The sequence below is a fragment of the Lissotriton vulgaris genome, chromosome 6, assembly GCF_964263255.1.
Source record: "Lissotriton vulgaris chromosome 6, aLisVul1.2, whole genome shotgun sequence".
In the NCBI taxonomy this organism is placed as follows: Eukaryota; Metazoa; Chordata; class Amphibia; order Caudata; family Salamandridae; genus Lissotriton; species Lissotriton vulgaris.
This window is the reverse complement of record NC_141694.1, coordinates 1473341810-1473357700: the sequence shown is the minus strand read 5'-3', so window position 1 is coordinate 1473357700 and position 15891 is coordinate 1473341810. Positions and strand designations below refer to the sequence as shown.

The 15891-nt window shown below is 48.7% G+C and overlaps 1 protein-coding gene across 1 annotated transcript in view; it reads right to left on the bottom strand.

Annotated features, from left to right (window-relative positions):
* Positions 1-13814, bottom strand: part of LOC147709016 (uncharacterized) — a 152783-nt gene extending 138969 nt beyond the window's left edge. The window contains exon 1 of the mRNA XM_086925421.1: positions 13706-13814. Within this exon, the coding sequence (XP_086781547.1) occupies positions 13706-13811 (106 nt within the window). The 5' untranslated portion in view covers positions 13812-13814. The remainder of the gene's footprint in view (positions 1-13705) is intronic.
* Between the last annotated feature and the right edge of the window lie 2077 nt (positions 13815-15891).

Genomic DNA, 15891 nt, shown 5'->3' with positions numbered 1-15891 from the left:
ATGTCACATATTACATCATTCATGACATGGTTAGTGACATCACTGATGACATCACTGATGACATCTCAAATGACATCACTGATGACATCTCAAATGACATCACTGATGACATCTCAAATGACATCACTGATGACATCACTGATGACATCTCATTTGACATGACTGATCACATCACTGATGATATCATTCATGTGATAATACCATGAACCTCTTCAGACTCTAATATAACCTTAGATACAATCAGTGTAAACAGACAGTCACAGACTGTCACTCATCCATGGAGTTACTCACACATCTAGTCAGTTATGCAAAAAATCAATCACACCTCCATTTTCTCAACTATACAGTTATACACACCTTACTTATTCAAACATATACTAACACATATTTACTTTACTCTCTTATACAATCCCTGATACATGTTCACAATGATCCATACAGCCACTCACACATTCACTGGCTCTTATGCACAGTTATTTATATATGTCAACTCTCACATGTACTGTGTTTTACATATGTACTTACTTTGACATGTAGCACTGAGATATCCATTCACTCACTAATACACTCATGCACAGTCAACCGCCCATACAGCTGTTTCCACATGCACTTTTGAACCCATACATATAGTGAATCAACTACTCACACATCTATGTACAGAGTCACACACCTCCCAGCCACCCATACACACACACTCAGTTTCCCATACAAATACTTGGACAACCAATGAATAACCCATACAGTTACTCATATAGCTACTGATCAACATATGCAGCAGTTTGTAGAACAACAGATATAATGATGCACAAATTAAAACAGTTTAGTCACTAACCCATGCACTCAGTGAGACACATTTAATCACTCACTCATACAGTCAGTCATGCACCTACTAAATCCTTCATCCAGACACTTATACATCCACTCATTCTTCAATATGTAAGACATATTTTAACTTTTCAGAAACATACAGTCACTGGATGTTGTCATCAGTGATGTCATCAGTGATGTCATTTGAGATGTCATCAGTGATGTCATCAGTGATGTCACTAACCATGTCATGAATGATGTAATATGTGACATCATCAGCAGTGGATTGCGGGTGCGCGATATATAGTTAGTGGAACTAACTATATATGAAATTTCAATGGTTTTGTGTGAGTAAAATAAGGTTTTGAAAAGGCTAATCCTTAACTATATATGGTCTATAACCAATGGTTTTTTCAGTGAATATATATATATATATATATATATATATATATATATATATATATATATATATATATATATATATATATATATATATTGTTTTTAACTGGAGGGACCTTTACCAACCATACCCCTACTGACCCCTACATCCTAAAGACTTACCACCCACTATCCTTACCTGCCCCTAAACCCTAAAATCACCCTTACCCTCTATACTCCGCCCACCCTAAACCCTAAAAACACCCTTACCACCCAATAACCTTACCCGCACCTGAACCCTAAAACACCCTTACCACCCAATACTCCTATCCCCCCCAACCCATAAATGTTATATATATATATATATGTGTGTATATACACACATAGACACATTTACATTGATTATACTTACCTTGCATTGTAAAGGCATGGATGGCAAAAGCATATTTGTGGTAAAGGCATGCGTTGTAAATGCAATGAATAGTAAAGGCATTGCATGGTAATGGATGCGTGGTAATTTCATTGTTTTGTTCCGACCGCATGGTAAAGACTATTTTCACAAGTCAGATCCCTGCTCTTCCCCAGGCTGCAGCTCAAAGCAGTGTCACCTGGGTTTCTCCCGCATGTTTGCTCTTCAAGGAGTAACGCTGCTCCCCTTCTGAGGTACACTTGAAGTTTGTTGTGCTGATCCCATTGCGGTCACTGGAAACACTACTTAGAGCCTGCTCCGTCCAGCTAGTGAGCCCTGGATGGATGATGTGCACAACTGTGGCCATCTTGAATTTGCAAGCTACATGCGCTCCGAGTTTCATCTGGGCTCTTTTCAGCTAGGCGAACTTTTTGTGTCTACATTTATCACCAGTGCCTCTCCCCTCTCTCAGGGCTTCCAGATCAGCAAATGTATGAACATCTCCGGTGAGTGGCTTTATTTACCAGGTTTGGTGAGGACCTGGAGCACAAAGCCCAGTTGGTTTCCACCCTATCTATGGCCTAGATACCAGTTCCTCATCCTTTTTTCACTGCTCATAGATGCAGCAACAAGGCCGAAGATATTGATAGAAATTCCTGTAACAAAACTCATTTGGAACATTTATTCAGTGACATATGTATAACCATTCTTCTGTGTGGTGAGGTGAATTAGATTTGTGAGAAGATGCATTGAGGCAGACAGATTATCCGCCAGATAGACTGTTTTTTATTTTTTTATTTTTTATTTTTGTTGCAGCATCAAAGTTACACAGCTTACGCATTTCCCAGCCAGTTTGCACACTTCGCCCACCCCTCGATCGTCCCGCCTGCATCACACAGCCATTCAGCCCACATCCCGGAGGCTGGGCGGCAAAAGTCTTCGACCTGGGAAGGCGCTGAGTGACAAAACAATTATATGCACATCCATTCAATGTCTCTCATGGCTGGCCCATCATATGTCGCTGCTTTTCCAATAACTATTCCCCCCCCCAACCCCAAACCGAGAACACCCCCCCTGGGGAAGCCCCAAGGTATAACGATGCAGAGTAGCACCCTCCCCCCCCCCTAGGAAACAGGGTGGAGTCAGCCCGCTTAACTGCAGCGGCTCATGGTCATCACACACCATGATCATCTTCTGATCTCCCTAGGAGCCCCCCCCCGTGCCCACCCTCTCCCACCCAATCCCTGAGAAAGACAAAACATAAACCCCCCGCTGGTGTGTGCCTACTGCCGGAATAGTAAATCTTGGTGCAGGAGCTAAGGGAACAACACTCAGGCACCTGTGCGCCATCTCGGAATGCATCTTCCGCTTCACTCTTCCTCAGTCTCCTCCTGTGACCTGTAGTCCTCCAACGCTTGCACCAGACATTCCCACGCTCGCGCCACCTCCAGTTCCCTCTCATCCGCTGTGCGCGTTGCCTGTCTGAGCCGAATCATACTCTCAGTCTTGGCCCATTTACTCAATTCCACCACCCACCGCCTACTAGAGGGGCCCTCAACTGACTTCCAGCGCCATGTCAGTTCTCTCTGAGCTAGTATTAGCCCCAGGTCAATAAACTTATTGGTAACCTTCGTCTTCCTCGTGTGGGGAAACCATAGCAGTAGGCAGGCGGCTTTATCAAAGGTCACCTGTCTCTCTGTTACTTCGTTCAGGAGCTCACCCACATCTATCCAGTATGACCCCAGTTTCGGACAATCCCAGAACATATGATCCAGTTCCGCCCCCAGAAGATGACACCTGGGGCAAGCCGCCCCTTCCACTCTGAAATGCCTCCGTATCCTACCCGGAGTGAGATAGGCCCTGTGGACCACAAAGAAATACACCTGCTGAAAGCGCGCATTTCTGCAGCCCTTCCCTGCTCTCTGCAGGAGAAGGCCCCATGTTGCATCCGGAATGGGCTTTCCTATACTTTCCTCCCACTTCTGCTTCAGAGCAGGAAGGGTCGACAGTCCTTCCCGGAGCATGCGCGACTGGAGACATGTGATCGCCTTGACCGTCCCCGCAGCCATCACAACATACTGGCAAGCCAGTGTGGTTGCTGGTTCTCCCTGCCCTTCGCCCCAGTGCCTCGTAATCGCTGCCGTAACAGCCATGTGCAAGAGGAAATGCCCCGCTGGCACCCCGAACTGGTCCTGCACCACCTGGAAAGGCAGTAGTTCTCCTTCAGCGTACAAGTCGCCTGTCACCTGGAGTCCTAACTCTTCCCAGTCCGAAAGGGGGGTCCAATCCCCTCCATGCGGTAGTGCCGTTAACATGCCCAGGGGTATCTCCGGGGCATATGGGTGTACCACCCCGCTCGTTTTCGACTTCTGTTCCAGCATAACCGCAACGTTTTCTCCTCGAGCATCAGACCCCGAACGTCCAGCCGCTGGTCCATTATAATATAAGAGAGGACATGTCTCGGGACCCCCATGCCTTTGTGTTGGTCAGGACCCCGAAATTCCTTCGCCACTTGTTGCGTAAGGATCTGTAGCTGTGCCGCCAAATAATAAAGTTCGAAATCAGGGACCGCCATCCCTCCGTCGAGTTTCGGCCTATGCAAAGTGTCCAGTGCTACTCGCCTTCTCCCAGTCCCCCAGATGAAGCCAGTGGTGAGGGTCCGCAGGTCCTTGAAGAACGGAGGTGGGACCCAGATAGGCAAAGTCCTGAAATAATACAATAGGCGAGGCAGTGCCACCATTTTAAGCAGTGCCACTCTCCCCACTGCCGCCAGCGGAAGCGTGGCCCAGAACGCCATCGAGCCCCGCAGGGCTCTCATGCATCGCCCCAAGTTCCCTTCCAGCAACCCCTCAGCCGTATGATAGATCCTAACTCCCAGATAGGTGAAACAGGAGTCTTCCCAGATCACTTCCGCCGGCAACGGCGGTTGCGGCGTCCCCGCTCTCACCGGGAAAAGGCAAGTTTTACGCCAATTCACTCTAAGACCTGATAGGGCTCCAAACCCCGTAAGCGCATCCACTGCTCTCCCCAATGCCCCCTCCGCGTCCTCCAGGAACAGCAAGAGATCGTCCGCGTAAAGCGAGATATGATGTCGTTCACCTCGACACACGATCCCTTCCTGTATCAGCCCCGACCGCGCTCGAATCGCCAATGGTTCTATTGCCAGGGCAAACAATAGGGGCGACAGCGAGCACCCCTGCCGCGTGCCTCTTTGGACCGGGTACGCAGAGGAGATCACCGAACCCAGTCTCACCCTGGCAGTGGCCGAGGAGTACAACACCCTCGTCCAGCGCCGGAACCCAGTCCCGAGACCAAACCTCCCCAGTACCTCGTCCAAGTAGCCCCATTCCAGACTGTCGAACGCTTTTTCTATATCAACTGATAGTACCGCAGGCCTGTCGCCCGGGTCCATCTCACTACCCTGTACTCGCACAAGCCGGCGGATATTAGCCGAGGTGTTCAGAGTGGGGATGAAACCAGCCTGGTCGCCGTGCACCAAGGATGTCATGTGCGGTTGCAGTCAAGTGGCCAGGATACGGCTCAAGATTTTATAATCAACCGTCAGCATAGACAGTGGCCTATAAGAGGTCACGTCCGTACCATCCTTACCCGGTTTCAGCAGAGGCACAACCAGCGCTTCCCTCATCGAGCCAGGTAGCCGACCCAGTTTCAGCGCCTCATTGTAGACCTCCAGTAACTGTGGCGCCAGGACATCCACTAATTGGGCATAGAATTCTACCGGGAGGCCATTTACCCCCGGTGTTTTCCTCCGCGCCATGTGCTTGATAGCCCCCCTAATCTCCGCTGATCACATCGCCCAGGGTCTTAGCCTCCTCATCATCAAGCAGTGGAAAAGCGACCTCTGCCAGGTAATCGGAGAGATCAGCACCCTCCAACTCCAAGCGGCTCTGGTACAGGGTCTCATAATACTTAGTAAAACGAGAGAGTATCGCCCGCTGTGAATAGACAGTATCCCCCGACTCCAACCGCACGCTCAGTATCGCACACCCCCGTGGCTCTAGGGTTCGCTAGCCTCGCCAGTAGCGTGCCCACCTTGTCGCCCTCTGCGTGGACCCTTGCCATGTATTGCCTGTAGTCATAACATCTGAGCCTCTCGGTCACCGAGGCCACTAATTCTTTATCCTCCAGGAGTCGTGCCTGCAATGCTCCCCTCTCTGGTCTCTGCCTCTCCACCTCCCTCAATGAATCCTCCGCTTTCCTGACCTCTTCCAGTACCACCTTCCTTTCTCCAGAATGCGTCCCAATACAGAGGCCTCTCATGACCACCTTGAATGCATCCCATTCCAACCCCCGAGTAGAGGCCGTGTCCCTATTGGTCGCAAAGTATGATTCCGCCCCCTCACGGACCATAGATTTGAAGACCTGATCTTCCAAGGCATCCGGGTTCAGTCGCCAATTGGGAATCGCCGTCCTCACCCTCTGCCATTGGAGAGAGAGCAGCTGGGGGTTGTGGTCAGAGATCGTCCTAGCCAGGTACTCAGTGTGCTTTACTAATGAGGCAGTGGTGGGGTCGCAGAGGATCGTATCAATCCTGACATGTAACTCGTGAAGAGCCGAAAAGAAGGAGTAGTCCCTGTCCCCAGGGTGGTGTCCCCGCCACACATCAATCAACCCCCATTCAGCTTGCCAATCGCTCCTATGCTTCGCCACTCTGCGCACCGGGGATGTAACCAGTGGGGGGTGTGACCTGTCTAGGGTGACATCAGTGACAGAATTAAAATCACCTCCCAATATGACCTGCCCTGCCAGATATTGAGCCAGTAGGCCCGAAATGGAGTAAAAAAAGCGGGATTGATCAGTGTTCGGGGAGTAGATACAGCAGAACGCCACTTCCCTACCATAGAGTCTTCCCGCCACCCCCACATATCTACCTTCCGGGTCAATCGTCTGGCTCGTCACCTGAAAGGGAACCCCCGCCCGCACCCAAATCAATACCCCCCTTGCAAAGGCTGAGTACGCTGTGCCAAACACTTGCCCCCTCCATCGCCTCTGGAGCGCCGCACATTCCAGCTTAGTAAGATGAGTCTCTTGGAGCATCGCAATGTGGACTCCACGGCGCACCAGGTATGCATGCACTTTGTGACGTCGGGACATGGTGTGTAGTCCCCGTACATTCCACGTGACGCACTTCAGCTCAGGCATCGTCCCCATTGCTACCCTTCAATCTCCGTGATTCAGCCCCAGCTCCCCAGCACACACCAGCAACAAAAATGCCCCCCCCCAAACACCCCTCAAAACCCCCAACACCCAGTCCCCCAGGACAGGAACCAGCAACAGCGCATTTGCCCCCATCCAAACCTCCCACATCAAACGAACAAATCTACCCTGCAGTAGCCACTGCAGGTTGCCGTAGGGGCAATAGGAGGGTGGTTATGACCCGACAAGCGGCAGCCCTCGCCCCTTCCCTCCGCCCCATGATCCCCTCCCCAATGGCCTGGGTCCGTTTACTGTGCACTGGAAGGATACCATGAAGTCCGTTGCCTGCCATAGGCGGTCTCGCCCCGCACCGCACTCTGGGGGCCGAACAAGTTACAAATCGTCCGCCGATCGGGGAGTCACCTCCGGCCCCAAGTTGCTATCAACATCCGAAATCTCAGTCCCCGACTGTCTCTTGTCGTCCTCAGATGCAGAACCTTCCGTTAGCAACTCCTTTCTCGATCCCGTGATGGTCGCCGTTGCCTCCAGGGCCCCTTGTCTATCCGCCGCCAACTGTGCAAGCAGCTGGGCCTGCTGGGTCTTATGCCGTTTCCGGAGCCGTTGAGATTGTCGCACCCTAGTCGGCTTAGGCCGGTCAGTCTCAGATTTATGCCTGCGATCAGTTCCCGCTCTGTAGGTCTCCAGCCAGGTTCAGGCCTCGTCAGGCGTTGCAAAAAACTGAGTTGTGCCATCCAGGATAATCCGCAATTTAGCTGGGAACAGTAAAGAATATTGGATCCCCTCGTTTCTGAGCTCCTTCTTGATCGCTAGAAAAGAAGCCCTAGCCCTCTGGATCTCCTGGGTATAATCTGGGAAGATGGTCACCGAACTGTTCTCAACTTTAAATGGGCCCAGCGTTCGCGCATTCTGGATCAGCAGATCCCTGTCCTTATAGTGGAGTAAGCGTGCCACCACCGGCCTAGGAGGACCCCCCAATGTCGGCGGCCTGGCCGGGACCCTGTGTGCCCTCTCCAGCGTGAAGAAGGGGGAGAGGCCCTCCGGGGCCACCTGTGTCCGTAGCCAGTTCTCCAGGTACGCGATCATGTCCGCCCCCTCATTTTTTTCTGGCAGGCCGACCACACGCACATTATTGCGCCTATTCCTACTTTCTGCATCCTCCGCCCTTTTCTCAAGAGCTGACAGTCTCTGCAGTGCTCCTTCCAGCTTCCGCTCCACCATTACTACCGCCGGTTTCAGTTCTTGCACCGTCGATTCAGTGTCCTTCACCCTGTCCACCAGCTTCGAGTGATCTGCCTTCAGGAGGCCCAATCCCGTCGCAACCTGTGCAATGTCATTATGGAGGGAGTCTTTGGTTGCAGTAATGGCATCCAGAATCTGATCTATGCGCTTGCCCAGTCTTATTTCCACTTCTGAGCCCCCCATCGCCTCTGCACCCATTGTAACGACAGTCTGGGGTGCCTCACTTCCCTCCGCAGTTCCAGGTTTCATCGCGCCGGCCGCACCCCACACCGTTCCGCGGGTCAGCACCTTTGGGAGCGACTCTCCGCTTCAGAGGTCTGCAGGGCTCCGCTATAATTCGGTCGTGCTCGCCTGTAGCTGCGCAGTTGGATCCTCCACAAACACCTCTGCTGAACCCAGGACAATCCAAGCAGCCTCCTTTGTGCACTACAGTCCCAGGCCCCCCCGCATGCCAGGCAGACGCACGGGCACCCACTCGACCAACAGTATCCTGCACGCACTTGGGTCCTGGTCCACCGGTCCGCCCCAGGTCCCTAAGCACCTGCGCCGGCTGGTCCCCAAAGTCTCCACACTCCACCTCAGCCGATAATCAAGGCTCCAAAGGGAGGCCCCCTCCGCCTCAGCCAGTCCAGGACCCGCACCTCACACCCCTCCGGGAGCCCTCACCACCACCAGCAGGTGGCTCTTCGCCCAGGGTCTCCCCGATCAGGCCGGGCACCCCACTAATGTCGCCTCACCTTCCAAGGCCCCGTGGCCATCTCCATGATCCAGTAGCCCCTGATTGCCTTGGGCAGCACCGCCCGCGTCCAGGGCCTCTCAGTCCTCCACACCACAGAGCACCAGATATACGCGCTGTCCCAATGATATGCCACTCAACAACCGTCCTTGCCCTCCGTACGGTGAAGGAAGGTCGGAACACCGCTTGTACTCGGAGGCGAGTGTCGGGCAGCCTGCGTCCTTCCGAGGCTCTATGCAGCGTGATGGCGTCCCTCCTGCGCTCCTCGCCCCGGGCCTCACTTCCAGTCAACAGCTATCAGGAGCTATCAGGAGGGCTCTCGTCCGGGACGTCCCGTACTGCGGCCTTCCCTCCGGCCGGTTAGTCTTATCAGTCACGCGGGTGGGCACCTCTTAGTTCCTCAATGTTCCTGCAAGGCTCTCCGTCTCCTCCAGCACGAGTGGGCTCCGTCAGGCAAGCCCAATTGTCCAGAGGCGGCCCTGTCCAACCCGGATGATCGCCGGGTAATCCGCAGTCGCACCAGGGGCACTCCTCGCATTCAGCGGCCCCCCTCAGCCCATCAGTACACGCTATCACAGGGGGCTCGCCCCCGCTCTTCCGTGACGTGTCGCGCTCACTCCCGGGCCACTATGGTCAGGCACAGTCCGCCCTTCGCCGCAGTAGCGGCCGGTGCAGATTGGCTCCGTCCGGTCCGTAGGTAGTGGTCGCCGCCAGCCAGAACCTGCTCCGAGCCTCTACCGAGCTCCGATCCTCACCTAGGGGTCACCGCTGCTCCCCAAATGTCAGCCCGGTGTCCGCCATCTTGGTGCGCAGGTCCGATCTCACTAGCCACCAGGCGGCACCGGTTGTCCCCCACAGCGACCCTCTGTAGAGCACAGAACTCCGCACTGGGCAGCCGCCGACCCTCCTCAGCTTCACCTCCGCTTAGTTGGCCGCAGATCTCAAAGCAGGTCCGCTCCTCACAAGGTCACCAGGAAGGGATCGTCGCCATTTTGGGTGCTCCGACTCGGACTGTCCCAGCTCCGGTTCAACAAGGATATCTCCGGTGATCGACCTCCTCTAGCCAGGATGTCGGTCGCGAACTGTGCCGCCTGCGTTCCGACACTGATCCCTCGGTCCCAGGCCAACTGCGACTCTGATTCTCAGGATTAATCAGGGGATCGGGCGCGGAGCTATCGGCTCACGCCGCCTGCTTCATCGGCGCCTAAGCCACGCCCCCCATCCACCAGATAGACTGTTAACAAAGGTAAGTAGCTTTTTTTCCTGATGGATACTTCTAACTGCAGATTCTGCACTTCTTGAATCATTACCCAAGTAGCATTGCCATAGTGGCGGATCTGAAGAGATGGTCAAATCGGGACGTTTGCAGCACAGATCTGGCAAAATGGCAATGCCCCCAGTCTTCAGTGGCAAGGCAATAATGCATGGGGATGGTAATGACTAAAGCCTACAGTGCAGCCTAGCAGGTAATGCAAACGAAACAGTGTTTGCCAACGATGGTATGAGTCCTGATGCCCTAAGGAGGCTTCTTCTTGACATAGGCATACCAGATTTGGATGCAAAGCACAACCCACTGAGAAACAGTATTAGGTCAGCAGAGAATACACTGATCAATGTGAAACAGAGTGACTAGCTACTTGGAGGAGGCTAACCCAAAGACCTTCTATGCATGTATATATTTTATGTATTTTTATGATTGTTTTTTTAAATGGGGTTGGTAGACTGCTAAAGCTGTCACTAGTCGACACCTAAAAAGACTATTGTGGGTTTAGCCTAATACCATATCTGAGGGGAAACATCCATTACAACACAGTCATTCCAACGACCTACCTTTACACCGCAATTATTACAACGCAACTGCCTTTACATCGTATGCCATTACAATGCATGCCATTACAGCGCAAGTCACCATTACAACGCATACCATTACAACACATTATAAGGTAAGTAATGGAGATTTTTCTTAGTATTAGGGTGGGTATGGGTTTTGGGAGTACATGGGAATAGTAATTTTTACCCCTACACTATCCAGCACTTTCCCTACTGTTGCACTCACTGGAGTGGGAATAGTAATTTTTGCCCCTACACTATCCAACACTTACCCTACTGTTTCCCTAAAGGTATTACGTGTTGTAATGGTATGCATTGCAATGGTATGCATTGCAATGGTATGCGTTGTAATGGAATGCGTTGTAATGGTAGTTTTTGAAAATGCATTGTAATGGCATGCGTTGTAAAATCATGCAATGTAATGGTAGTTGCGATGTAAAGACTGCGTTGTAAAAGCATGCGTTGTAACATCATATAGTCTATCTGACAGATCATTACTACCAGAGTCAAGTCTACCTCCCATTAGCATTTATGGGTAGGTGGTAAAAATGTAACAACTTCTACTCACATACAAGCAAATAACATTCATATACATGACTGCAAGTGACAGTGCACATACTTTTTTCATAGTGCAGATCCGATTGTAGGAAGATGTACAGCTGAAATACATTTGCACCAAAGAACATGATGGTGTCTATCCGTATCACCAATGCCACTGTATCACATGTTGCTTCCACATTACACGCTTCTCATATGTCTCCATTTCATCCCTGTTGTCCATATCACACATGCACAGAGCTCATTCTGAAGCAACTAAAATACGACAAAAAAAATCATCCCGGCAAGACAACCCATCCCAAAGTAAGACACCAACAGTCAGACACCCAAAGGGCAAGAAATGGCAGTAAAGTCCATAATCCCATGTAGACTAATTCCACCACACTGCAAAAATGAAAATAATGTCTGTGCCTCATATAGAATCATAAATGCTGCACTGGCCAACTTTTGCGCACATGCTATAACGGATGGGTGGATGTAGGTATTACAGCACATATCCATATTCTGGCAACTTACAAACAATCTGCTTGCAATATTTAGGGTTACTGCTGAATTAAAAAAAACACACACACACACACAAATGCAGAATACTTGGCTTCACAGAAGCATAAAATCATTTTTGAGGCTGCTTCACCAGGCCACAAACTCATCTGTAAAAGTTGGCAAAATAGGAGAGGAAAGGTAAGGACCTGCAATAAATCTAAAGGGATCACTTATACAGTGATCACTATCTAAGCCATCTAGCACTTCGTTAAACCAGTAGGGGTCACTCGCTTCAGAGTGAGTAAGAGATGCAAGGGCAGCATTAAGAATACCTTTGTTGTTATTACGAAAACAAATGGTGGTGGGTGCTTGCTCTTGGTTATCCTCCTAGGTAAATCTATGTTGAAAAACTGTGCACAACAAACTAGGGGTGGAATAACACAGTGGGGTCTATCAACAAGAAGGTGGGTATGGTCTGATCACTTCATAGGGAGGGACAGCTGCATGTGTAAGAGAATGTTTGCCCAGGTAGATGGCTGAAGTCTTATTGAGAAAGAATGTCCATGGAAGATTGGTTGACTGTGAAGAGAGAGAGAGATTGTTACAGTGGGAAGTTGCCTCGAGTGAGATGGAGGACTGAAAGTCGCAGGGAGTACCCCTGGGAAGGCCCTGTGAAGGATTCTAAGACGTTGTCCTAAGACATGGTCAGGCTTAAGTGCTCATGGCTAATCCTTCAGGGTAGTCAGATCCCTTCTACATTCCAGAGGCCAGGACTGTCCAGACGTGACAGGAACAAATAACTGAAGATTCTTAAAGAGCAACAAATAGGTTGGGCTTGCAGGTCATCAATAGGGCCACCATCCTTGAGGGCGGACTGGGCAGTTTTCTGTGACACTCGAGTCCTGATGCACGAAGGAGGAAGATGATTTAGGGGCTACTTCTCTACCGGAATAGGGATTTATTACCCATGAAGACACAGATACAGAAGGCCATACTTCCTGCTACTTAAAAGTGACACAGGTTTGGAAAGCAGAACGCTGATATAGTCCATAGAGGACGAAACGTGTTTGATGGGCTGACAGGAAAATTTCATGTCTTGAAAGATTAATAATAGTTGGATACTGGACGCATTCTTGACACTCCTGATGATTAAATCTCACTTCTTGTTCATCATTGTTATAGTTGTTAATATTGGATTGCCTGAATTTGGTCCGGAAACAAAACAATATAGTGGACACTCCATTTTTAATTGTTGTTGTATAAATTGAATAGTTGTGCCTTCTAGGCAGTGGGGCATGAAAAGTTGAGTGTGGGATCACTGATGATATTTAGTATGATACACTTATACAACGGTAGGGCCTACACTGCTTACACTGCTTGGCTTATCTTTTGTGTACCAGTGTAAATCAATTCTTAAGTTTTGCAGGTGATGGCCCCCTGCAGTCATCCAGGAACCAAGACTTACTTTAGTCATCAGACTGAGCAAGAAAGAGAAAAGCAGAAAAGGAAGGAATAAGAAGGAAAATTAAAATATATCAAAATAGTGAGAAACGTCTAAAGCAATGATAAAGGAAGAAGAGACTCCAAGAATGAGATAAGCAGATAGGAAGTGTGGGGTGGAGGAAGAAATATCCATGGTATTTGGCAAGCCTGTCATTTGGCAGTGCTTTAAGAAAGGTTAGAGTCCTAGCACATTCCTTAACAAATGAAGAACTAATCTTGTTATTCTAAGGCCTGGCATCACACATTGAGCATAAACATTTACAGGATTGCGCACACTAGTTCACATTATGTTAGCTTGTTCCTTTGAGCTTTTGCTTTCTGAACTCAAGTGCAACTACTGTTTGGCTTTTTCTTTTGCACTTCCTCAGTATGGAATTCACAGCGTATAATTTACCAATGGGTTAATTTAGGATGGCTAACTTCATAAATATTTTTAACTCAAATTTCACACACTAAAATTAATTCCTGGATGGTATCCTCACACCCTGGAGATAAGAAAGCATACTGAATGAATGCTCACAAGAAAGGTGTTCTATGCATTTCCTGAGACGTTAAGAAGGTTTGCTTTTGCATAGGTGTCTTACCTTTGAATGCACCTGACCCGGCTCCTGCATTAAAGGCCACCGTAACAATGTAGACAGCAAGGGACAGAAAAATTAGAAAAATCTTCCCCTTATCGTGCTGAGCCATTATAAGATGCTAAATCAAAAAACAAAAACATGCTATAATTGTCATGCATTGACTGTATTGCTTTTCGCTGACATCATTAACAACAGTATGACTCAAATATTTGAAAATCTGTGAATTATAGTTACACAAAATTGAACTACAAAAAAAGCACACTGGGAGAAACAAAGTTTCTAACCAAAACGTAGGTCAGGATAGCAATTTTACATTAAAAACCTTAGTTAGGTAAGGTAGATAGGTACAAATCTTTATAATTGTTCAGACACGTATATAAAACAATGTACACACACAAACAATAAAACCCTATACCCTCTCCCCCGCTAACCCCCCCTGTGCATACCCCCCACGCATACACACAGCATAACATCACATATTAACAAATTTGCCGTTTCAGCATTCCTCCTTATAATCGACATGGATCCTATCAGCCATAAGGAATAATCAGGCACATGCATATTAACAAATTTGCCGTTTCAGCATTTCTCCTTATAATCGACATGGGAATAATCAGGCACATGCATCAAAGGTTTTTGCGAGCACAAACAGTGCGATTCCCAAAAATCAGCCGTTTGCGCCCCCAAAAGCGATGCATTAAAGTGTCAGGCACTCCCAATTTAATAAATCGCAATTTATTGTGATTTCTTAAATTGTGATTGCATTTAGGAATCGCAATTTGCGATTCCTTAAATGCAATGCATCTACCCCTTAGAATTTGCGAATTCGCTATTTGGGGCCGCAAAATGCAGAGAAATTACTCTGGTCGGTATTTTGCAAAAACCTTGAAAAATGCACTAAAGTGCATGTTTCACAGTTTCAGGTTACACACACACACATTCCCTTGGGGCAACATGCGCAACATGGGTGCACATCACAAGTTCAGGGGTGCAACAGGGTGTCATTTTGATAGGTACTCACAAATTGTGCATGCATTTCCCCATTCATTCCTATGGGCTTTTAGGCCCCTAGAAATGAATGGGAAGCCATTCCTTAATTGCGACTCACAATTTGCGAGTCGCAATTAAGGAATGTTTAGAAATCGCTATTTTAATCGCAGTTTTCGACATGCATAGGCTTTTGAGAGTCCCTGATTGCGATTCCTTAATAATCGCAATTAAGGACTCGCAAAAGCCTACTTTGATGCATATGCCCCATTGTTCTCTAACAATACTTCGAGCCCAGGCCTAAGCAAGCTTTTAAATCTTTTGCTAGTGTACAGAAGAACCATATTGTCGCAGGGTTGGAAGAGTGCTGTGTGGCCTAATTGGATGAACTGGGCAAATGAGGTGACAGTTTAAACGGAGCGCACAGTGTGTGTAAGTAAATTAAATCAACAAGTAGGAAGGTGCTCAAAGTGAACAAGAGTCTGTCACCAAGACTCTCAAAAATAGCCAATGGATGGCTAACAACAGTACATAGAATTCACCAAGCACTCAATTATCAAGTCCACTTTCAAATTCGCAAAATAAGTAAGTTTCTTCAAATTCCTTCTTTTATTCTGTCATCCAATTGAAAGGAAATTCTTGATACAGCAATACAGCCAACACGTGTTTCGTCTAGTCTGTGTTTGACATATAGACTTCTTCAGGGCTGCAAATAATTACACTAACCTAAGTTTAGGTTTGTAACACCGACCAATATAGTACATCTGTGCCTAATTGGATGACATTGCGATGTTCGAAAAATCATGCAAGGACCTCTTGAGGGACCTTGAACAAGTGTTGTCAAGAATACAAGAGAAGAAACTGGCCATCAAAGCAACTAAGTGTCAGGTGGGGCAGTCCTTTGTAGTCTACCTTGTGCATAAAGTGGAGAACGAGAAGATTTGCCCTTTGGATGCCAAGATTCAGCCTGTGATGGAGTGGAAGGTACCGACTACCCAGATTGAAGTGAGGGCCTTTTTAGGACTCATCGGGTATTAGAGGAACGTCGTGGGAACTATGGAAATATAGTTGCCCTACTGACTGCTTTGACCTTTAGGAAGCAGCCCACAAAAGTAATATAGACTGCCGAATGCCAAAAAGGCATTTCAGGAAATGAAGATGGCACTATGGACTGCACCGGCACTGAAAGCGCCAGACTACAG